The sequence below is a fragment of the Notothenia rossii genome (genome assembly GCF_949606895.1).
Source record: "Notothenia rossii genome assembly, chromosome: 8".
NCBI lineage: Eukaryota > Metazoa > Chordata > Actinopteri > Perciformes > Nototheniidae > Notothenia > Notothenia rossii.
The window spans coordinates 37,294,426-37,320,451 of record NC_136906.1 but is presented as its reverse complement, the minus strand read 5'-3'; the positions used below and the strand labels follow the sequence as shown (position 1 = coordinate 37,320,451).

At 41.8% G+C, this 26,026-nt stretch overlaps 1 protein-coding gene across 2 annotated transcripts in view; it reads left to right on the top strand.

Moving 5' to 3' along the window:
- LOC307017367 (uncharacterized protein) overlaps positions 1-26,026 on the top strand; it is a 147,519-nt gene that overhangs the window by 36,320 nt on the left and 85,173 nt on the right. For both annotated transcript variants that reach the window (XM_079646957.1, XM_079646958.1), the window contains one exon: positions 15,951-17,504. In XM_079646957.1, coding sequence (XP_079503083.1) covers positions 15,951-17,504 — 1,554 coding nt within the window. The remainder of the gene's footprint in view (positions 1-15,950; positions 17,505-26,026) is intronic.

The window sequence follows — 26,026 nt, the reverse complement described above, 5'->3', positions numbered from 1 at the left end:
TGCTTAGTGTCGCTACTAGAAAACGCCATCCAAGCTTCAGCGCACAGGTCACAAAACAAGATGCATCTTGGGACGTTTAGTTTATGGACACTGTACTTCTGTAAAGCAGCATATCATTGTTTGATGAGCAAACTCTTTTTTGGCTACGTAAAATGAGGTGGTGGACCGGATTTGGACCCAGGCCTTGAGTTGGACATGCCTTCTCTTAGCTCAATGGAGTCCTGTGGTTCTCATTATAAGTGCAATGATTGGATCAGGATAACACAACCCAGTCTCATGGCATTTCGTGTTCACCAACACGATTTTTAATCTAATGATTCGTGTTCACCAACACGATTCTCCCCTTTTTTTCGTGTTGCACAGCACGATTTTAAAAGCAATGTATTTCTATTGGTAGTCTCACGGCATTACGTGTTATAGGAAGACCGGAAGCTGTGTGGTTCATAAAAACATGTTCTTACTCGATATCAAGCCACAATTAATACTTTTATTTTAAATCGTATAATTTCGGACTTTTGTTGCCGTCTGTGAGGAAAATAAATGGGGCTAAGAGCCTCAGGATACTGAAATCTGTATTTTTAAAATCTTTTTTTCCTTCTAATTTGTTATTCTTTTCAAAATAACACACTGTTATTTACTCACCAATAACACATAATTATCCTTGTTTTTATTTATTGATTTATTTCCATAATCTCTCTGGATTTTTTGACGTCCGTCAGGAACTGAATTTCAAAATAAAAATAACCGGAAACAGACGTAGGCCTCTAGAAGTTTAGGATGGCCGAAGACACTACACTACCCATAATCCCCAGCTATCGTTTAGGACTACAGTCCCCGTGATTAATCTTCAAGCTCTGGGATTGGATGTTGGAGTGGCAGTGCGCCAAGGTTAGCCTAGCGTCAAACAGCTGTTTGAAATGGAACGAAACCACGCCAGACTATCCAAAACTGGAATCGAACGCTCCCCCCCAGAACTACACATGCTGGCTATTGTGTTTCGCAAAATGTTCTATGGGACGTCTCTACTGAACGTTTTCGTTTTTCCCACAATTAGAAGTTGCCATGACATTGGTGTTATCAAATATAAAACATATAATTAATAAATGGGTGAGAAAATCGCTTGTGTCCATAATGCGCAGCATTAATATATACCCACATGACAGCTCATTGTTACTTTGTAATTCTACTCCACTACAAAGAGGTTAACCTGGTATTTATTTATTTTACTCCACAACACTTATTTGAGTTACTTTGCAGATTCTGATTAATGATGTGAAATATAAACAACCCTTAAATCAGACTTTAGTTACACCTGAGTAAAATTCAGGGAAGGTGATTGTTGGTGCTTGAGAAGACTAAACATTTATCTGCAATTGACATGAATGGAAAGGAGTAATAAAGTATATTCATTACTCGTTATTCTCTACTAATAGTTAATTAAAGACTGTATAATGGCTATTTTGCACATCCCTTTCAATATTTTCAAAGGTTATTGACATATCATATACACAACTACGGTGTATGCAATGAATGAAAATCTTGGGTCACAGGTTCCTCAACAGCGCATTACAAGACATCTATCAATATGTGTGTATACCTCCACCATTAAACTGTCATATTCTTCACATTTCTTATACTATCTACATACATAAGAGTATAATTAATATGTATAATATCAGTTAAAATAAGTGCTTCAACATAGTTAACATTGCAGGAAAGCAATATATTAGACGTTAAGTAGTTTTTGAGGCTTAATATTTATCTGTAGATACCCCCAAAGCTTTTTTCTTATTTAAAAGAAGACCTTAATCTAAAGTATTTTTTAATGTTTAAATAAAGGTTAATTCGTTTTTCTGTTTTGCACCTCCTCCTATTAATATCTTTGTACATCATGCACTAAACTCTTTTATTGTAGAGATCACTTATAGTATCTTCTTGATTTTATATATTCTATATTGCTATCATTGACCTTCTACTTTCCCCCTGTGAAAGTATGTACTCTTAATATGTTTTTAATCAAATATAACACATAAAAACAATAATTCAATAACATGCTTTAACCACTAGGCGGTGCACACAAGGTACACACAGCCATAATAACTTTGTATTATTAGTGTAGGATACTTATGTATGTACAACATCTGAAGATGTGTAGTTTTATTCATGTTTTCACATAATTTTACAGCATATTGCTATACTATTTCAGACTCAGTATTTACATTCTTATACTCAAAGAAAAATCTGTAATATCTTTAAAAATTACAAGTCATTTTATATCAGCTGTGCACCGTTATGGTGTAAATATAACCTATCTACGAATTAGATCAAATGTAAAAGTCAGCCGAATTAGTGTTGATACTGCAAGGAGACGTATTATCTGAAGAGAAATTGAAGATGTTGTTTAATTGTTGATATATTTATGATCCACGTCAAGTATTCAGTTTCGGCGGCATTTCTTCCAGTTTTTCCAAAGGTCTGCTCATCAGGGCTCTATAAATAGAGAACTACGGCAGATCTGTAATATGTAATGCAGCCGAACCGTGTATTACAATGCCGTTATGTGATGACTTTCAAAGAGAAAAGCAAGAACACTCGGAATGAATTATTCTTTTAAAATGTTTTTCCGATTTCATATCATATAAACACCAAATCCCAACATGCATTGCGGCTAAAACATCCAATCGGCAAGCTTAAACCATAGCTGAGGATCTTGGGTAATCGCTGGAAATGCCTACGTCTGTTTCCGGTTATTTTTATTTTGAAATTCAGTTCCTGACGGACGCCAAAAAAGCGCGAGATTATGGAACTAAACAAATAGATAAAAACAAGGATAATTGTGTGTTATTGGTGAGTAAATAACAGTGTGTTATTTTGAAAAGAATAACAAATTAGAAGGAAAAAAAGATTTAAAAAATACAGATTTCAGTATTCTGAGGCTCTGAGCCCCATTTATTTTCCTCACAGACGGCAGCAAAAGTCCGAAATTATACGATTTAAAATAAAAGCAATAATTGTGGCTTGATATTGAGTAAGAACATGTTTTCATGAACCACACAGCTTCCGGTCTTCCTATAACACGTAATGCCGTGAGACTACCAATAGAAATACATTGCTTTTAAAATCGTGCTGTGCAATGCGAAAAAAAGGGGAGAATCGTGTTGGCGAACACGAATCAATAGGTTAAAAATCGTGTTGGTGAACACGAAATGCCATGAGAATGGGTTGGATAACAAGATGGAGTCTCTAGAGAGAGTTGGGCTTAACATTCTCTGACAGCCGGAGTCTTATTTCATCCATCTTATATTGGTGAAACTGGGCATCAGCCAGGAGCAAGTTGGGTATTGGAATAGCTTTAGGTGCTAGTTAGCTTAGCTCCCCTCTTCTCCTGGGACAAGCACTTTGCCCTCAGTTGCATGGGAGCCTGCCTGCAGACCTCCACTTTCAGGACAGTTCCGGTGCAGGCTGCACTCTCAGGACACCTCCACTGTCAGTACAGGAAGTGACGATTCTGACGAACACGTTTTTTTTCCCGCCCACCGAAGGACTCGTTTGATGGAATTTTTCAAATCACAATGGAGACTCATCACGGAGGTGATGAGTCCGCCCACCGTGCACTTTGGGTCGGCCTTGGCCAAGCCCGTTTGACGCCCCCAGCCTGGTTCTCGTAAAAGTTTTTCGCTCAAATCACACCATGGAGGAATGTAACGGGAGTTGACAGGGGACTCTGCCCGCCTCACGAGTGCCTATTTTCGGACACTTTTTTTCACTTTCCCCTCTATTTTCCCCGGTTTTATGAATTTATTTATTTTTGGCTATTTTCACCCGTTTTGTTTTTTTTGCATTTTTCTCCTCTCCTCTCACTGGTCGAATGGCAAACGCGACCCACTGTCGGAGGGCCTCCGCGGCCTCTGGCGGTCGGTTCCTCCGAAGTGCGGGTTCGACTCTGATGGCCGGGAGGGTGTGCTGCGTTGGGGTGGGGGACTTCCCCCACTCTGCGTGTCTCTTCCTTCCCGGGCCGGCCGATATGAAGCGTGACCAAGAGTCCAGGGGTCCCACTCCCGCAGCGGGTTGGAGGTTCCCAGCTGTAACCTCCCCACCTCCGCCGCATATATATATATATAGGAACACCTTGTATTGTAGTTAATATCAGTACAGTATCACTTTTCATCACTTAGATTGATTGAACTGTTCTGCCCTGACAGCCCGTATCCCTATGTGTAGCTAGACAGTTAGCTAACATTTAAAAGTCCTCCAATAAAGATGCAAGGTTTTCTTTCTTGACTTTACTGTTCTTCTTTTACTTTGTAAAACTGTAACAATACAGAAATAAAACACATATAAGTATGCAGGCTTTACATAACATATAAGTAGCACTGTCCAAACGACACACATACTACTATTAGGAATGAGCTATAATTAGCATCACTATTAGCTAGCACACGTCAGAATCGTCACTTCCTATACTGACAGTGGAGGTGTCCTGAGAGTGGAGGTCTGCACCGGAACTGTCCTGAGAGTGGAGGTCTGCAGGCAGACCCCTCTCCTCAGTTGGGTCTGGCAGGTCTGGCTGGATGGTCGGAAGATGCTGACATGCAGGGTTCGTCTCTGATGCGCTTTATCCAATCCCCACAAGTCATTCCTTTTTTTTCTGCTCCAGTAATATAGACCATAAACCAACATTAAAAACATTTTTTATTTGAGGTACCAGCTGCTGCCGCCAGGGCCTGTTCAGTGGTGGAAATTAACTACTTACAAGTATTGTACTTGCGTGGTTTTTTGACTTATTTGTATTTTATACAAACCTTCATGTTATGCTACTTTATACTTTTACTCCACTACATTTCAGAGACATTTATTTTTATACTCACACTGAATTTGAAATTTGAAAAATTATGATATGCTGATATGGGATAATACAATACTTCATCTTCACAGTATCTATAATTGGTCCACAAAATACAACATCAAAATGCTCTTATATGCATAAAGTGCCTCCTCACAGCGTGTCATCCAAAAATTGCTCCCAGCGCTTTTTAAATGTTTCTATGACAACAATATATTGACAATCACTGCTGTTGTATGACAACGTATGATACATGGTCATGGTAGCTTGCACCGCCCCTTGCATTTTATTACCTGTCCGAGCTACTATATGTTTGTTTGTTATTTGTATCACAACCAACTGTAAGAATCTTTCTAATATACGGAGATAAAAGTACAACAGTCACCAGCAGCAAAAACAGAGGGTTTACCTGCCGATCAGCTCAAAGAAACAGGCTTTCACACACACGCACACACGCACACACGCACACTCGCACACACGCACACACACACACACACACACACACACACACACACACACACACACACACACACACACACACACACACACACACACACACACACACACACACACACACACACACACACACACCCATACAATTTTCCCAGTGACCTGATCTGCAGTGGCCATGACAGGATGCCTCACACATCTACACAAACACACACTTTCCCAGAAACCCTGTGAGTTAATTCAGCATGGTGTGTGTTAGTGTGTGGTTGTGTAAGAAAAAGAGGGGGAGAGAGAGAGCACGTTTGAGCATATCTCTTTATCAGATTGACTTGGTATTGTGTAAGAGGAGAGGATTAGGGTCTGCACCCTACTGAACTGTGAGAATATAAGGAATGGAGCCAAACGTAGACAACACACAGACACACACAAGCACACACAAAAACCACCACATGCGCGCACACACACACACACACACACACACACACACACACACACACACACACACACACACACACACACACACACACACACACACACACACACACACACACACACACACACACACACACACACACACACACAACACACACACACACACACACACACACACACACACACACACACACACACACACACACACACACACACACACACACACACACACACACACACACACACACACACACACACACACACAGCCACCGTAATTATTCCCCCTGGGTTTGACAGGTTGCCAGCAATTACCTGATACCAGAACTCCTTATCTGTTGAATGGAGGGCAGGTTCACACTTGTAGCCGAGTCCACACAGTCTACCCCCCCACTCAAATACCCTCCACAGCCTGCCTGGAGCTTTTAGGTAGGAACTGTTAGGTGTGTGAATGAAGGCTTAGTTGTTAAAAGGCTGTGCGTTTTATCAGTTCAACTTTTATACCTTAAAATGGGCGGTTGTGCAAAAAGTATTCAGATTCTTTACTTACGTAAGTATAAATACTAATACCACACTGAAAAAAATATTTCTTTCAATTAAAAGTACTGCATCGAAAATGGTTCTTAATTAAAAGTATTTAAGTATGATTAGGAATATATACTTAAAGTATTAGGAGTACGATCTTTTTTTTTATATTTCAATATTTCAAAGCAAAATAAGCGAAGTAAATAATATAAGTTTTTCATAAGTATTGTGTGTCAAAATCTGAATGTATAAAGTAACAAGTAAGTTCATCTTTAAAATAAATGTAGAGGAGTAAAAAGTACAAAAATGGCCACCAAAATGTAGTAGAATAGAGGTGTAAAGTAATATAAAAACAAAAATATTAGGGTAAAATACCTTAAATATGTACTTAAGTACAGTACTTGAGTGAACATGGGATAGGTTTGAAAGGTCTTGTCCATCCAAAAGTCCAAAAAATTAAAAACACAGATATTCAGTTTACAATATTATAGAGACATGTGAACATCCTTACATTAATTGAATATTGGAATTTAAAGCCGCTATTGGTGCATACTGAACCCCTTCAGCCCAGACCATGTAATACATGGTTTTTGTGTACTATTTTATCAGACTGTCACCAAATGATTTTCTTTACTTAGTCCAGGGACTCTTTGGAATGTCCCAGAGTCATGACTACTGAACATTGTTGCTATTGCTTGCCAAAGAAAAGCCAGTATTCAGATAACGGTTAATATAATCTAAACCAAATATATAAAGCTCTGGTGAAAGGACCTATCCAATGGTGTTCTCAAATTCAATATACAATTCTGTAGCACTAATTCATTTAGTACGACTACAGAGTCAAGTCACCACTTCTGTCCCTGTACGTTCAAATTGTGAACATAAACATCCAGTAGTTATGGAGAACATATTCATTTGTAGTCGTGTTTGTATCCACCCAGTGAATGGGAGTGTATAGTCTTTCTCTTTGAGCTCGGTTTTTGGTCTCCACCAGTAGCCCTTTGAGGGAGATATCTGTCTCTTTGGCTGCTAAATGCTTAACTGTGTTCACCAGCCAGTCTATAAAAGTGTGTGTCTGTTGTGTGCTTTTTTAGAGCTTTTCTCCAAAAACTGAATACCTTCAGTTAGTGAACTGGGTGTTTATAAAATCTGAAGTTATAAATACAGACCCAGAAGACCAGCATAAGTGATCCCACTTAAGGATCAGTGTGTGTGTGTGTGTGTGTGTGTGTGTGTGTGTGTGTGTGTGTGTGTGTGTGTGTGTGTGTGTGTGTGTGTGTGTGTGTGTGTGGGTGTGGGTGTGGGTGGGTGTGTGTGTGGGTGTGCGTGTGTGACTGAGAGGTCATTGGTCTGGTCCAACAGAACAGAGACTGTGTTTGAGTCTTAATGACTCGAGGAGTCCTGTAATTACTCTTTAGCTCTTAAAGCTGAGCAGCATGGATGCACACACTCACTCTCGCCTCATCTTAAGTGTGAAGGCCTTGCCATGTGTGTGTGTGTGGCTAAAATGTAGGGTTTATCTTTGTGGCTTTGGTTTTGGATCTCTTAGTTATGAGAACCTTATACTCATTAGCCGCTTTCACACCAAGTACTTAGCCGGTACTTGTCCCCTGTACTTGTTCCCCCCAAACTCTTTAGTCCCTCAAACTGTCCTATAAAGGACCGGACACACCAAGCCGATTTCAGCCGTCGATAGATGTCTGGCCGTCGATGAGCGTCCTGTCGCCCTACTCAGATTGGTGTGTCCCGCACCGTCGTGTCTTTTCGGCCGTGTCGACACCTTCCGCTCCCGATTCAACATTGAATCAGGAGGCTGTCGGCAAAAGGCTGTCGGCAAAATAAATCACTCTGATTGGCTGTTCAGCTTAGCGAATCAGTGCATGAGAAGCAAAACGGAAGTGAAGAAGGCACACACAGACGGCTATTATTTTTCATTTTCCAGTACCGCACTAAACATGTTTTCGATTATAAGTCGTTATGTGAAACAGTCTGTGATGGACGAGTGAAAATGGAACGCACGCTATTTGTTGTTTGTATATATCATGCAGTCTGTCTTCCGGTTGCCTCTTTTGAATTAAGAGTACACACTACCGCCGCTTGCTGGTAAGGAGAGTTATTGCGACTCACGCATGTGGAGTGCTTACGTGCTACTTGGCCATCGGCTGAATTATTTGCGGTGTGTTCCAGTGCGACTTTTTGGCCAAGACGCAGGAGACGTGAGGCGACACAACAATCGGGTCCGTCGGGACGTGTGCTTTGATGTCAGTTTGGTGTGTCAGGGCCTTAAGATCGCGTTCTCACCGGAATGAGTCCCCGAGGGAGGATTTGGCAAATGAAGCCGCATTTATCTGTGACTTTCTGCTTGTGTATAAATGTGTGTGTGTGTGTGTGTGTGTGTGTGTGTGTGTGTGTGTGTGTGTGTGTGTGTGTGTGTGTGTGTGTGTGTGTGTGTGTGTGTGTGTGTGTGTGTGTGTGTGTGTGTGTGTGTGTGTGTGTGTGTGTGTGAGGGGGGTCAGTGGATCAGAGTGGCAGGTAACGCTCGATGCGGCGATTAATCACCCGTCAAAATGCTTCTGACAAATGAAGCTGCCGGGTCGCGTCTTCCGAGTAAATTGCCAGAAGCGCCGACACCTCCTCATCACTCCACTGCTCCCATGTTTTCTTTTGTGTTGCCATAAGTTAGTCTCTCTCCGTTGGTGCGCTGGGCTAATGCGAGCAAATAAAATGGCGGCTTCACAAAACTTTTCTGAGTTTTACGGGCCGTGGTTTGCAATTCGCCCAGCCAATCAGAAATTGTTAGCGTGGCCGACACACCCACGAACCATTTACTCCCCCAGGAAAGTACTACCTCGATAGCAGGGACGATCTGGGGGGAAAAAGGTTCTGAAGTCTTGGCTTTCAGAATATGAAACTTTAATTTCCAAAATCACACGATAAATACATTTTTGAAGCTTGTAAAGGGAAGATGACCGGCACCTCTCACTCGCACTCTACTGTTGCTCTTCCCCCTCCCTCCCGCTGAAATTATGAATCTAAGACGTATAGTAATCATAGATAACACGGCAGGGTCAGTTACAGTTTGTTTTCATCTGATTTCAATCAAACAAAGTCTTGGCTTTCAGAATTTAAACTTGTTTCGGCAAATTCAGATGATAAATGCAACTTTGAAGCTTGTAACGGCATAATTACAAGCGGAGAACGGAGTAATTTAACGTCGCAGCAAGCATAACAACAGCCGTTGTTTCTCGTGAGGGTTTTCCCCGGGAAACAAACGCAATACACACAAACGCAAAAATACACACACTCACACTCGCAAGCTTCCCCCAGACCAGTAATCCAAACGAAAATATCTTCCCTCCCTACGAATTTGATAATTTGCTCCGCTAATAATCAATCAGATCGATGGATTCCAGAGAAGAGGAAACTTTGAAGGCCTTTTTCTCAAAATGATGACTCGTGACAGTCATTATATAATGGGACATATTTTGCTTAATATTTGGAGGACAAAAACAATCCTGATATCATTAGAAAGCTAGGAATCTCCTCTTTCCAACAGTGTATACAACTCAAAATGTGTCTTTGGGTCAATGCGACTAATTTCGATAGAGCAAGTCACATATACTGTGATCTTAAAATACTCCACTACAAGTAAAAAGCCTGATTTTAAAAGGTTACTTAAGTAAAATAATAAAACTATTTGCATGAAAATATACTTATTATACCTATACAAAAGTACTCATTCTGCACAATGAAACATTTCAGAACAATAAAGTACAAAAGTATTGTCACGTACTAAGTATCAAAAGAAAGATTACTTGTTGTGCAGAAGGGATTATTTTTACAGTTTTTTATTATTATGGTTTTCATTTGATCATGTTTCTTATACTTTAGTATTGTAGTTGGTCAATGTGGACCAAATGTAGATATGTGAAGTACTGTGTAGATTGGAGTACAGTACTATATTATACCATATTAGTGTATCATGTGTTTGTATATGTACAAAGTAACTATAACAATGAGTGTTAAGCTAATGTAGTGCAGTAAAAGTACGATATTTGCCACTGAAATGTAGCAGAGTAGAAGTATAAAGTAGCATAAGATTAAAGTACAAATCTCCATGTGAAGCCGACAATTGAGCGGCCAGACCAAGCAAGGAGGCAGAGGCAGAACGTCCAAAATACAACCCGGTGTGGGCATTTATTAAATCATAAACATATGCTGCCCACGTGAACGCAGTCACCAGCCACCAAAAGGATCTCACACACACTACCAGCCCCAAAACAGACAGGGAAACAGAGCCTAAATACACACACACACAGTCCAAAAAAAATACTTGAGTAAATATACTTTTTATATGTATTTTTGCTGCCCAAATGTGTGAATATTTTTATTTAAGAGTAAGTAAACACAGATAGATACATAAATTAACTACATAACAATCGCTCAGGCAAAAAATACAATAATATCACTAAAATCACACAATTTATGAATATTAAAAAATGTGGCACTTCAGAATCTAATGGACAAGTACTTGTCGGATTGAAGCATACAAAAGGTGACATAATGGCATGTTATTTGACAAAATATCGGTATAGCAGCTGTGATGACTGGATGACGTCTCAGCTTTCACTTTGAACTATAATTATACACCCCTCCTCCTGAGAACCTCCCCCTGCTTCCTTCTCATGGTATTTATCATGGTTTCTGTAACACTAAACCTCCCCTGGATGCCCTGACTCCAGGACCGACCTCTATCCACCCTTTGTGCTTGGTGCTCGGAGGAAGTTTGTGTGTGTGTGTGTGTGTGTGTGTGTGTGTGTGTGTGTGTGTGTGTGTGTGTGTGTGTGTGTGTGTGTGTGTGTGTGTGTGTGTGTGTGCGTGCGTGCGTGTGTGTGTGTGTGTGTGTGTGCGTGCGTGCGTGTGTGTGTGTGTGTGTGTGTGTGTGTGTGTGTGTGTGTGTGTGTGTGTGTGTGTGTGTGTGTGTGTGTGTTCGACAAAGGAAGTGGACACTGTTCCCATTCAAAGGCAAGTGGTTGAGATCAGGACCCAGAAACCAAAAGAGCGAGACAGATTTAATATGATCTCCTGAGCAGAGACACAAACACACATACTGTAGAGTGCAAGCGTTCTAACCAGGGTTGGGAGGGTTACTTTGTAAATGTAATCAGTTACTGATTACTGAATACATGGCTCTGAAAGTAGTAGTTACGTGTCTTAAAAACGTATTCAGATTGCTTTTAGATTACTTTTGGATTACTTTATTTTTCCATCACAGATCGGTATGTTTTGGTGTGCAGGAGACACAAAAAGCAAAAGGAAACTGAACGGGTTTTTACTGTTTTAATGGCTTATCAAGATCGCAACTGAAACATAACATCTGAAACGATGTATCAACATAATACACTTTTTGGGGATGCAGCTTGGGATGTGAGGAGTGAGGGACACGGCTTATATATATTTCGAACTCGGACTTCATTTTAAGGACATTTCACCGGGAGTGCACTTGAACAATGGGCTGAACTGGAGGATCAACACTGATGCTGTGTACAAGAAGGGGATGAGCCGACTCTATTTTCTGAGGAAGCTGAGATCCTTCCACGTGTGCAGCAAGATGCTGGAGATCTTCTAGTCTGTTGTGGCCGGTGACACCAGCAGGATCAACAAACTGATCAGGAAAGCTGGGTCTGTCATCGGCATCAAGCTGGACCCCTTTGAAGCTGTGGTGTAGAGGAGGACACTGAACAGGCTGTTGTCCATCATGGATAACCCCACCCATCCTCTCCACCTGCAGCTGGACAGCCAACGGAGCTCCTTCTCCAACAGACTGCTGCAGCTCCGCTGTCACAAGGACCGATACAGGAACACATTCCTGCCTACTGCAATAACTCTGTACAATAAATCACCTCTGGCTGGAAGAGAACTCTCTGCTCCATACTTTCTCTTAGAATAAAACCTTGCTGTACATTTTACACATATATAATCTGTTCAATATTTTATATTTTATATTAATATTCCATGTCATATATTTATGTATATATATATTTTTATAAAACGGACAAGTCAAATCAAGCAATCTGATTGGTTCTTAGCCGTGATATACTGAGCGTATACCACGGGTAGAATTGTAAGTTACTTTTCACAACAAGTCAGTATCCCTCCGCGTCTGAGAAAAACAGTATACCGTTGGGCTTTTGCTTTTCATACTGGAACAAGAAAGCAGCGGAGAAGTAACGGGGCAGAAGCCCTCCTTTTTGACGCAGCGGTCCAGACATAGACATCAAACGGCAAAACATATTCAGTGTGCAGTTCCTTTGGCATTAGGGCAGGGATATCTAGATACTTTTGAAGGTTTAACATAATGAATTGTGCTACTTTTAAAGCAAGCAACCATGTTTTCAAATCTGTAATCAAAGAGGTCCGCAAAAACGCTATCGACCAATCAGATTGCTTGATTTGACTTGTCAGTTTTATAAATATATTTGCATTTCTTCAGTTACGAAACAAACTTACAAAGCCTAAGATGGAAACATTTAAGATTAACTTCGACCTCCGGGGGGGTCTTACTATGGAGGAGTGGATTGAGCAGTGCCTATCTCAAGAAAGCACCTAAACGACGACATGCAGAGCTACGTGAAGAGCAGGTAGACCAACTGGAAAAGTAGCACTATTCAAAAGCTTTCTGATGCGGGTCTTGAAACAAAGCAGAGAAATTATGACCGTTAGTGGCCACAGGCTGAGAAAGCTCTCCCCTGAGCTACTGGAAGCCCAATCTCTGGGACCGGAGAAAGTGGAGCAATATTCTCGCCACGCCAAGCAACAGCCTCAACCTACAAGTGACCACGTAAGCCATGCTACTGATGCTGGACAGTTTTTCAGTGGCTGTACAATAAACAGCAACATACACATTAATGTAAATAAACAACCAAATAATGGATCAACGCTCTCTGTCTAATATGTTCGATAGCTGTTAGTGTTGTTGCATAGCAACCACCTCGCACTATGTTTTGTGCAGAAGGCAACGGAGGGACTATTTTATTTTGATCATGATTATTTACGAATAAAGACTATTTAAATTAGAGTGTGTATTTTTCTTTCATATTGCCACACTTGGTAACCGTTTTATAAAAGCAATAGCTCACTTCCGCTTCGCGTCGGGCCGAACCACGCCCCTTAGCTGTCATATAATGAGCATATACCACGGCCTGTCGTGAGCTATTGCTTAAATATAGCCCGGATCAGAAGACCTTTTGACAAACTGTAAGAAATGCCGCCAAAACTGAATAGGTGACGTGGATCGTGACGTTGATCATAAATATATCAGCAACATCTTCCATTTCTTTTCACACAACACGTCTCCTTGCAGTATCAACACTAATTCGGCTGACTTTTATATTTGATCCAATTGGTAGATAGGCTGTATTTACACCATAACAGTGCACAGCTGATAGAAAGGGATTTTTTTGTAGTTTTTAAAGATATTATTTACTACCTTTCCAACTCCTCATGCAGTTGACTGTTACAGGTCTATACAGGTTCATGGTACAATGCATAAGCTTCAAATCGAGAGACTGAAACTGTATTTTCCTTTACCGTTCTGTTTTATTTTCTCACAATAAAGTTAATAGTCATATACTGTTTGATATTATTATGTTTTATTAACTAAACCACAGTTTTTTTAACCTGCACCGCCTAGTGGTTAAAGCACTTATTGAATGTTGTTGTTGAATACGTTTTATTTGATGAAAACATTTAAATATTAAGAGTAGCCTACATACAAAATTGGGGTAAAGTAAAAGGCATGATAAAAATATAGAATATAAAATATCAAGAAGATACTGTAGTGATCTCTACAATAAAACAGTTTAGTGCAGGACGTCCAAAGATATTAACAGGAGGATGTGCAAACAGACAAACTAATAAGGTTTTATTTAAACAATAAAGATTACTTTAAGTTAAGGTCTTCTTTTGATTAAGAAAAAAACGTTGGGGTTATCCACAGATAAATATGAAGTCTGACAAAGTACTTAACGTCCAATATATTGCATAGTTTATTTTGGCACTTGAAAATCACCTTCCCTGAATTTGACTCAGGTGTAACTAAAGACTGATTTAAGGGTTGTTTATATTTCACATCATTAATCAGAATCTGCAAAGTAACTATAATAAATGTAGTGGAGTAAAAATACCAGGTTAACCTCTGAATTGTAGTGGAGTAGAACAAAGTAGTATGCTGCTGTAACAAAAACATTTCCCAACTTGGGATCAATAAAGTATATCTTATCTTATCTTATCTTAAGATGATCGATGGCTACTGCCATATTTGCAAAATCTGCCTCTGAACCTTGACAAGTGCATGTTTCAGGCTTATCAATTAACAACAGGAGGGGTCATAGACATAAGACCAGCTGTTAAATAAAGCTCTTCTGACCTTAGGTGTCATTTGGGTATATACATCCACCCATGTATTAATTATATGTTTTAAATTTGATAACACCACTGTGTTTTGTATCCCCTAAACCTCCAGGGTGTACACAGATTAATACTGGCAACTTCTAATTGTGGGAAATAAGAAAACATCTTATAAAGAGAAGGGGGCTGGACCCGTCCAATTCCAATTTTGGAAAGTCTGCCGTGGTTCCATTCCATTTCATAGAGCTGTGACGCTCAGCGTAACCTTGTCGCACTGCCACTCCAACATCCAATCACAGGGCTTGATGACTAATCACGGGGGTTGTAAAGCAAGGTGGATGTTGTAGTCCCAAACGATAGCCGGGGATTCTGGGTAGTGTAGTGTCTTCGGAAACTGTAGTGTCTAAATTCCGAAAAAACTATTTGTTTCTCTGAATCGAAGGTTAAAAACACAAAATCATTGTACACAATTGAAACCAATCAATATTATGTAATTAGTGGATGAGTAATGCAGATATCACTGTGTAATCATTTGACAGTGAGGGGAATATATCCGGTTTTATTATGAAAACTTCGAGACCGGAAAAACTGTTTTCACCCACGCTAACTTTACATGGAAGCTGCATACACGTTATCCTGGCGAGACCTCAAATCATCTTCATAATATCTATCAAACTATAGATCTTACACATCCACTGGACGTCGATTCTAAGAGTACAATATACACTTCTCGCCAGAAATCGAATAAAAAAGCATTTTAATGGCCAAACTATTCCACAATTTAGGATTTTCCAGAGAGGGTTATTTGTGAATAAACGTCCCTCCGGAGCATTTGCAATGAACGGGCCGGGAGCATGTTGTTTCTTACACGACCACTAGAGCACCTCTAGTGGTCGTGTAAGAAACAAAATACACTTTAAAACATGTCTCTGGGTCGTAACAGGGGCATGAACAATCGGCCTATATGGTCGTTTTTTGTAGGAGGACAGGCTGCAAAGATTCTAGGGTTAGGGCAGATCCACTGAACTAAGGGTTTAAAGGGGCCTTTTATGCTTTTGGGGTTTCCCCTCTCCTGTAGTGTGTTCTATAGGTGTTTGTGCATGTCAATTTGGTAAATTTGATGGCAGTCTTCATCACACCTTTTTTTAAACAAAGGCTGAAAAAGGAAACTCTGAAGATGTTAAAATATGATGGAGGATAAAGCATTTTAGATGTCCATCACTTGTCTACTTGCTCTGGTCAGATACAGTACATTATCTTGTCATTAACTCATTTTCTTTCTTCCCCCCTGCAGCGCTAAAGAGATCCTTCGACATTGAAGATGTGGATGACATACCATCCTTCTCCCCAGCTTCTCCCATCTCCAACCCTGTGTCTCCATCTTCCTCTCACTTCTTCCTCCACCACAACAAGGCCAGTGAGGGGCGTGGAGGAGGGGGGCAGTCCCCTTCATTGGCCTTCAAAAACAACAACAACAACAGCCTGGGCTCCACAGCCCACCACTCCTGCATCAGCCTGAGTTCCAGTCCCAGCCCGGTGCTCAAGTCCCGTAGTGTAGTCAACAGTATGTCTTTCAACCGAGGAACCACAAACAAGCCGGCCATCCACAACAACGGCTCCTCCGTGACTAGAGCTGCATCCTTTCAGAGCAGGTTGAACCCCAACGGGTACTCCATTCTGTCCGGGCCTGGCAGTGACAATGACAGCCTCCACAGCTCCACCTCCAGCCTGGAGTACTCTGGGGTTGGTGGAGGTGCCCTTCCTCTGACTAAACCAGGGTCATATCACAGCCCCCCGCCTCATGGGGAGTACCTCCGAACCCAGCTCGCACAACAGCACCGTGACGGAGGTGCCAACTTGGGAAGCCACCCCAACCTGAAGAACTTTCCCTCCCATGGAGGTGTCTTCCACCAGATGGACCAGGGGGCAAGGACGATGCTGGGAGCTCCAGATCCTCAGGGGGTGAGCCATGGCTCCATGCCAAGCCTCAACCTCCAAATTTGTGATGGAGGAGGAGGACTGGTGAGTATGCAAAGAAGCGTAGGTGGAGGCATGGTGTCTCCAGGGTTGAGGTATGCCAATGCCAACTGGAATGGCCGACTTCATAATGCCAGTTCCTTTGGGGAAGAGGTCTACTGTGGTCCAAAAAGTCCCTACCAGCAGCAAGGGCCCCAGGTCCTGAGGTCCCCCCAGCCCAAGGCCAAGGAAGCTTCACGTCTCAACAAGTTTCCCTTGGATCTGGACAGCTTGGTTAACAGCTCCTCAACAACTACTTGCACTAAGTCTCCAGGAGGATCAATGAGCCCAAACTCCCACAAGCCTCCACCAAGGAGCACAGGGAGCCTCCAACATTACACCAGCCCCCCATCCACCCCGGCCAGTCCCTCTGCCTCTCTGAGCAGCCTGGACAGTTCTTCTGACATCCCGTCCCTCCACCATCCCTTTTTGCCTCTCACACCACATTCTCAAACCTTCTCAGAGGGTTTCATTCCTACTCCAGAGATAGGTTCCCCGGTGCCGCTTTCTCCAGGCTACAGCCCCAAGCTGGATATTCTCTTACAACCCCAGGTTGTCCAGGTGGCTCCCAATGTGCCCAACCCTTCCAGCCCATCCCGCCCCAGAGCCGTTTGGTCTGTGGAGGAGGGCCAAGGTGATGTCAGAGATAGTGTTGGTTCAATCCTACAGAGGATTGCCTCCTTCTCCCAGAACGTCACTACTGACACCACCCCGGCAGCTGTGACCCAGCCCCCCCCAGCCCAGAGCAATGGTGGGTTCTCACCTGAGTTTGGAAGTCCTGCTGAGACCACACTCATGCATCCATGGAAACAGGGGAAGAAAAATCTGAAAGGTAGGATGTTATTTTAAAGTCCTTCAACAGTTGCGTTTGCAGGAACAACACAATATTTCCCTAACCTCTGCTAAACTTAAACACCAACATAACTCAGGATGCTGTTTCTGGCGTCTGGTGCCAACATCCTGAAGTTTGTACGGTAAAGAGCACTACAGTATATAGATGTTTTGATTTTTTTTTTGAAACTGATATATATATATATTATATTAATATCTTACACACTGCACCTTTTTTGGTGCCTGGAAACTCTGAAAGATCCTTTAAAAGCTTGGGATAGCAAAACACTTGTAAACATACACTTCAATTTAAGTGTATCAGTGTACTGAAAACAATTTGAAGTGTGTGTATGTGTGTGTGTGTGTGTGTGTGTGTGTGTGTGTGTGTGTGTGTGTGTGTGTGTGTGTGTGCGTGTGCGTGCGCGCGCGCGTGTGTGCGCGCGCACGTGTGCACAAAGGTCTGTTTAACAAATGATGACAGGGAGCTTCTTTCTGTTTTCATGTCGGTGTAGGAAGACAAGTCAAGGTTAGTAGATGAGCTTGGCAGCCACACCCGCTGTAGTAGTTTCCTGTTGTATTGAGCCTCTTAACACACACACACACACACACACACACACACACACACACACACACACACACACACACACACACACACACACACACACACACACACACCTGCATTATTTTTCCTATTTTTATTTTGTTGGCTTTCATTCAGAAGTTATCCATGCACACAATCACATGTTGCATGTCTTTGTGTTGGCTGCTTGTCTGACATTGTAACAGGGGTTTACAGCTATTTTTAGTCCACCTCCTGCTTCCTCTGATAACAAGTCAACTTTTCTGTGTCTCAGCAACACATTTACAAAAACGTATTTCTTTGAACACCTCTTTATCAAGCAATGAAACCAAGACATCAGCAAAAAAAAAATCCCTATTCATTTGTTTATATGTTTTAATGGACAGATTATCGTTTGCATTGGCAGGTGAGATGGAAATTCTAAAGATAGTTATACTGTACTGTATATGTCAAACCCAACAGTAATACGAGGCAGTGTAATCTGAATGTATTCCACTTAGAATGCTGTTTGTGTCCCATATCACATTACAGTTTTTTATTTGATGATTGAACAATTCAGATTTTGTTGTTGTTGTCATATGTCAGTTAGATTGATTGATGCCGTATAAGACGCCTGGAAGTTTTTTTATTAGTTTATTTTTTAAAATGAACAATAAACACAGTGATTGTATACCTATATAACTTACAGGAAAGGGAAACCCCCACAAAAAGCATAAAAGGGCCCGTTTAAAGTATGAAGTTTAAATGTTTTGGCCAATTGTCTGAGGTGAAATCATGCAGCTATAAGATCAGCTTGATTAGAGTTCCCAGTCACACCCTGCCTGGGTATAAACTCCAATCATTTACTCTTGGAATCTGTAGCTCGAGGAGGGGTCACACATTTCTACATATCGTTCAGAGTGGGGCTTCAGGCTGAGCTTTGTCAACAATTTCCTCAGAACATCCCCGCTGTCATCACTGTTCACGTTGTAGTAAACATATGCAGTAATGGGCGTTCACTGTGGAGTGGTTGTTTTGCTCTATTTAACGCTTTACTCGCTTCATTTGTTCTCCATGGAAAGCTTGAAAACAAAAACGTGGCCCTGGGGCCCTTTCCTCTTCTCCCTTTCTCTGCTCTTAGAGAAATATACAGAGGAAAAGACAATTCTGATAGTGGAAGAAAGAAAGCAACACAGAAAAATAGTGGAAAGCAAACAAACAAAAAGACAGAAGCAGTTGGTCAAGATTGAACTCATGTTGAATAGTTCAGGAGCAGAAAATATTGTGTTATAACTATTTAGTAAAATACACGCACATCTCAGAGTAAAATGTATAGGTTCTGGATCAAATAGAACATCAAATGAAGATGAAGAATTTAAACCAGATAAGAATATGTATGCCTAACAAATAATAATGGCTCTGAATGGATGTGAATGTCACATGTGCAGTTCTCCAGAATTTCCTTAAACTCACATCATTTGTTCTCAGAGTCATAACTCACACTGGTGTGAGCACAGACGTCACACACAGGCTGTAGCAATTAGTGAAACATACACATCGCTGCTTGGAAATCACCACAATGGCTTTCCCCTTTCCAACACACACAGACACTTCAAACCAACTTTATTTTCATCTAGGTTTCCTTACAATACAACCCACAGTTAGAAAGAGGAAACCCTGCAACATGCCTCTATTGGCCATTCTGGATTGTATCTTTACTTTATCAATTCCAAAGTACCATTAAAAGGCTTCATGTAGACTCAGTATTTAATTAATTAACGGATATAACATGTTTTTGGTTTTGTGGTTAAGACATGTTTTGTGTAAAGGGTTAACATATAAGGAGATTTTAAACAGAATACAGGCAGTTTTTCTTGTATTTAGGAGCTGCTTATTTCTGACTGTGAATCCAAGCAGACAGAAATACATTTTTGATAAATGAACACATGTGAAATATATTGTGTTTGGTTGATTGGATGAATCTATTGACTACTAAATTGACTACAAGGTGTTGTTATTGTCTTTTTATTTTGATAGAGAACATCTGTTTACACCTGCATGAAAACATCGGCAATTCAATGCTGTTGGGATTGACAGAAACACAGCGCACACCCTAACATACATTGCGGCTTTGCATTTGGGCTCGTTCACACACCTGAGCAGCACCAGGACTGGAGCTTGTTGGTGTGCAGATCCTTCTGTTGCATGTTCTTAATCTTCTCAGTCGGCCATGAAAGCCGTAATCTAATGTGTTGTTTATCGCCATGAACTGAATAAAGTCCAGTATTGTTCACCCCGTGGATTATCTCCCTGTTCATATCTCTCGCATCTCCTCCTCTCTGGGAAAGCATTCTTATCTCCCCTCCTCTCTCCACATCTCTTTGCTTCATCTCTTCTACATTCCTCTCTACCCCCCACATTTTTCTGCTGCATTCCCACCTCACCTGTATATTTATTTTATAGCCATGGCTGCTTCGACACACGGTCCAAACTTCATCGTCATGGTTTAGAAGAGGTTTTCGATCTTTCCTCTCTGCTCTTTGAATCCGTCTCTATTTTCTGGCCTGCTCTCTCTCTAAAGGCCCTGACACACCAAGCCGATTTTGGCCGTCGATAGATGTCTGGCCGTCGATGAGCGTCCCGTCGCCATACTCAGATTGGAGTGTCCCGCCTCGTCGTGTCTTTTCGGCCGTGCCGACACCTTCCGCCACCGATTCAACTTGTTGAATCAGGAGGCTGTCGGTAAAAGGCCATCGGCCAAATAAATCACTCTGATTGGCTGTTCAGCTTAGCAAATCAGTGCATGAGAAGCGAAACGGAAGTGAGGGACCCGAACAAACTATTAAGAAGGCAAATCTGACATTTCATTTAACTCCAGCTCTCGATACAGGTTCGGGAAAGCCCCGTGAACTTCTCGCTGTAGAGTGAAAATGGAACACACACGCTATTTGTTGTTTGTTTATATCACGCAGTCTGTTCTTCTCTCGGTATATCAAGCAGTCTGTTTTCCGGTAGTTGCCTCTTTTGAATGAAGAATACACACTACCCCAGCCTGCTGGTAAGGAGAGTTATTGCCGCTCACGCATGCGCAGTTCGTACGTGAAGTCTTTGCGGTGTGTTCCATTGCGACTGTTGGCCAAGACGCAGGAGACGTGAGGCGACACAACAGTCCGGTCCGTCGGGACGTGTTCTTTGGTGTCAGATTGGTGTGTAGGGGCATTTAAGATATCATGCCTGGGCTTGACTGGGCTCCCCCTCCAAAGCCCTCTCTCTTTCTGATTCAGGCTATAATGAAAGTGATTTATTGAATAAATTCCTCCCCAGCAGATGTCTAAGCCTTCGTCCTGTTTCTCCTCACTTTATCTTCTCTGTGACAGAAAGAGTTTTTTTTGTGCTTGGAATGGGGAAAAGATTCTACCTCCTGTTTCCTCGTCTCCTTTGATGACTCCTTACTCATCGCTCATCTGAAGCCTCCTCTTTCCTTGTCTCCATTGAATCCCTTCTCCCCCCTTGTCCTCTCTTAGTGTTCTACCCTCCAGTCTTGCTCTCTTACGGCTTTATTCACTGAAATTAGTTTTGTTTTAGTTCGGTGCTTGGGCTAATTTGGTTTGCAGTTGGTTCGACTTGTGAACCACTTAAGCACCCGTTTGCTTTCCCACCAACTAGAGCCCGGGTAGTAATTGACTGTGGCCCCAGTACAGTCCTTCAGAAGCATGATTATTAAGTCAATTAAATTATTTTCAATTAAGAATGAGAGTCAAGTCATTGGTTTTATTGAGTAAGTGGCGGTGTAAGAAGCCTAATGTGTAGATAGGCGGAACTTAACAAAATCTTGGGGTGTATTTATTTTTATTATTAATGACTGCCTCAATGCACACTATTCCCAGACTCAGTATCATTGATTTACGTACACGGTTAAAAACAAGTTTTGTGTAAAGTGTTGACATTTATGGAGCGTAACCACAGAAATTAAGCAGTTCCAAAATCCTTGTATTTAGTTGCTGCTTACTGTGGATTCAAATACAGACAGCAATTAACTTTTGAGAAATTAACTCAACAACATATTTCAATGTGTGTACTCATTTTTCCATTAAACATGGCAAAAAATACAAGCACCTTTAAAAAAAGGTTCACAATTGGGCATCGTCTACAAACAAAGTCTGAAACCTTGTTGGGGGAAAAGAGGTAACTGGGGATCTTGTCTTTAGAGCAGTGGTCGCCAACCAGTCGATCGCGATCGACCGGTCGATCGCGAGTGTGGTGCGGGTAGATCGCGGACCGTTAAAAAAAAAGTAACAAAAGAAAGAAAAATTAAATTAAAATAATAATGTTTGAAAAATACGTTTTTAGATGTAAACCTATCATCCATCATCCCGTTAGCAGGTGCCACTTGATTGACGTATATTTGAGACACCTCAATAATATAATACATGAACTGTGCTTTACGTGAACTTCATCATGACACAAGAGACAACGGCAGGACTGTAATTTCCCGTGTTCACTGAACGCAACAGAGGCAAGACACCACACCAATCAGAGAGTTGCATGGAAATACACGTGTGCTTGTGTAATTTAAGCTCGTCTCTGTGTGTGTGAGAGAGGGAGAGAGAGGGACCGGTGCTAGCGGGGACCGTGATGTTAGCATCTGGTTAGCTAGCTGCACTAACTAACTAACGGACATAAGGAGCTGTTTCCACAACAAGCTGGAGGAGTGTCCTCTCCTGTCAGACTGAGGGGCTCAGGTGAGCTAAAGGACTCTGAGTGTTTAGAACGGTTTTGTCACAAATTATTCAAAAGATTATTTCCGCGGCACACCTTCATATGATCATTATAGTTATACAAACAATAAGAGAATAAATGAAAAACAGGTATGAAATAGCCTACTATACAGTATCTCAGTAAAACAAGAATACAGTTTAAAATGGGAGTGATTTGTAAAATATCCATAAAGAAAAAGAAAATCTGTTTACAGTTCTGTTTTATATGGGTGCTGAGAGAGGTATCCATAGATCTCTTCATGTTGCTCTCAAAGTACACCAGATTGATGCTTTCAACTTCAATATTTAAAAAAAAATCTTCCAGGGGGAGCATCCCCCCGGACCCCCCTAGAGGAGGTGAGGACCCCCCTAGAGGAGGTGAGGTCCGCCCCCCAATAGCACTTTACCCCTGCCTATATGCCGTGAGCTGATTATGGAGCCTTCATTGTAACAGTAATTCAGATGCAATTAGCCTATATAAAAGGCCTCAAATTGGAAGCATTGTCTGGGCCGTCTTTTTCACTCAATTCTGCAATAGGTAGATCTCGCCTTTCATCTAGGCCGAGGTCGGTGATCTTGAGCTTAAAAAGGTTGGTGACCACTGCTTTAGAGTGTACTAGCAGAGATCTTAGAGTGTCAGAGTATTGAGTACATCAGTCAAACAGTAAGGACTAGGGATGTTAAGATTCACCGATTCGCATTGGTGCACCGGCTTTAACGTTCAAGATGCGAGTGCACCGGTTGAAAGAGTGCACATCTGCTACAGTTTGGGTTGAACTCGCGATGCATCGATTGCACCGTCTTTGCATCGGTAAAAAAATGATTCATTCATATAATATCCTCTCATCATGTCAGCACTCAGCAGAGACGATCTTTGATCTTTGCTTCGCTCTACGGAGGCCGAGAGTCTCAGGTTATTTGTATTCTTTATTGTTCATATAGAAACCACTGCGTTCTGCTCACTGGTGAGTTAGCCTATGAATGAGTGTTAAGCACATCAGGCTGGCAGCTGTATGGGCATTGCACTATGGTAGTTGTTATTTGCACATTGTTAATCCTGGGCAATGCATCCTTAAATTGTTTAACTGTGAGGTGTTATACAATTGTACTGTACTCTGGAGAGTTTTTAGGTAACAAAAGGTAAAACATAAACAGCATGATGGGATGTGCAGTACTAGTAGAGAGAACCAAATATGTAAACCACCTTTTTGTTAATTTATGATTTGCTGCATATAAGGAATAAAACAAAAATCCTCTGTCGTACCATATTGAAGTATCATTATTTTGCATCGTGTTGTATCGTATCGCCCTCGTATCGTATCGCATCGCCTGGTGTTTCAAATATATCGTTAATGTATCGCAGGGATCACCAACTACATTTGTCCAAGGGCCAACATGTATCCAATAGACACTATCGCGGGCCAGCGATTTTTATATAGCCCAGAATTTTGAAGTTGGGGGAGGGGATGCTAGTGGAGCACGCTCAGGTACTGCGGACCGCATAACGCTTAGCAGACTCTTCACGCACACGAAGGTTCACTTCTAGGCAGGGTTGGGAGGGTTACTTTGTAAATGTAATCATCAGTTACTGAATACTGAATACATGCTCTAAAAGTAATCAGAATACAGTTAGTTACGTATTCAGATTACTTTTAGAATACTTTTGGAATGCTTTCTTTTTCCATAACAGATGGGTATGTTTTGGTGTACAGGAGACACTTATTGTACTGCTTTAATGGCTTATCAAGAACTCAAACACAACATCTTGGTGTCATTCTGGACAGCTCCCTCTCATCTGCACCCCACATATAAAACATCACACGGACTGCATTCTTTGTACTGTCTTAAAACCTTTCCTTGGAATATGTTATGTATGTATGTAAGGTGTCCTTGGGTGTTTTGAAAGGCGCCCCTAAATAAAATGAATTATCATTATTATTTATTATCTGAAACAATGTAATAACTTTGAAAACGTTTTCCAGTCACTTGCCCCATGCATTCAGCCGCAGCAGGCCATTCACTTTGATTTGATCCCGTTATGAAATGTCATCATTTCGGCAATAAAGAAATGCTACATAAACGTTATCTTGCACATTTTATCTAACCATCTCCGTTTCTAACTTTCAATATATTTAAAAAGAGATCACTCTCTCATCTGCGTGCGGGGGCGGGGCCTCACAGACACGCTGCATCTCGCTCAGACATGCTGCAGCGCTGTGCAGTGTGCACACAGTTCTGCCGGTAATGAATATTACATTTTGTGAGGAATATTTTCCACCAATAATTCCAATAAGTATTCCAAAATGTATTCACTTCAGGTTTACGAAAGTAACTGTAATCAGATTACTCGTTTTTCAAATGTAACGCCAGCTGAATACAGTTAGCCTACTTGATTTTTGTATTCTGATTACGTAACTCCGTTAGATGTATTCCGTTACAACCCAATCCTGCTTCTAGGCTAGTGTCCCGCAGCTCCTGCCTCTGGAGTCTGTCGCTGCGGGGCTACTGCTGTGGTGCCGAGCGCACAAAGCAGACTCTTCACAACGAAGGATCACTTCTTCTTCAAGGCAGGGAAGGTTTCGCAGTACGCAGTCTAATGTCCCGCAGCTGCTGCCTCTCTGTTGGACTCCGGTACTGCACCCTACTCACAAGACTTTGTAAAAAATGGGTGGGGGGCGAACGCACTAACCACTCCGCCAACGCCACAGTCACCCCCGTCGTGCGGGCCGGATGAGAATGTCTGGCGGGCCGGATGTGGCCTGCGGGCCGCCAGTTCGCATCGCATCGGCCTCAGTGATGGAGATGCACGTCACATCCCTAGTAAGGACCCATTGCAGGAGACTGAACCCCTGAAACAGATCATCAGCTGTCTGTGAACACCAGACCAAAACCACTCACAGCAACCCGAGAGTCAGTGAGCGGTTCACATGGAGTCAGCACTATCAGCCCTGATAAACACTCTGAAAGAGGGGTGATCCACTGACAGGAGGCTCGTTCTCTTTTGACTTATTCCTTTTTCGTAAATCCACTTTATGAATCCACGACAGGAAGCAGAGGGAGAGTTTGTAAAGCACACTTGTATTGTGCTCGTCCTTAAGGTCAGGAGCGATACAGGACATAGGAATAGATGAAAGAAACAGCCAATCCGATTTTGTCGAAGGGGAGCATCCTCTCTGCTGCTGTTTGTTGCTGTTTCAGCCCTGTGGT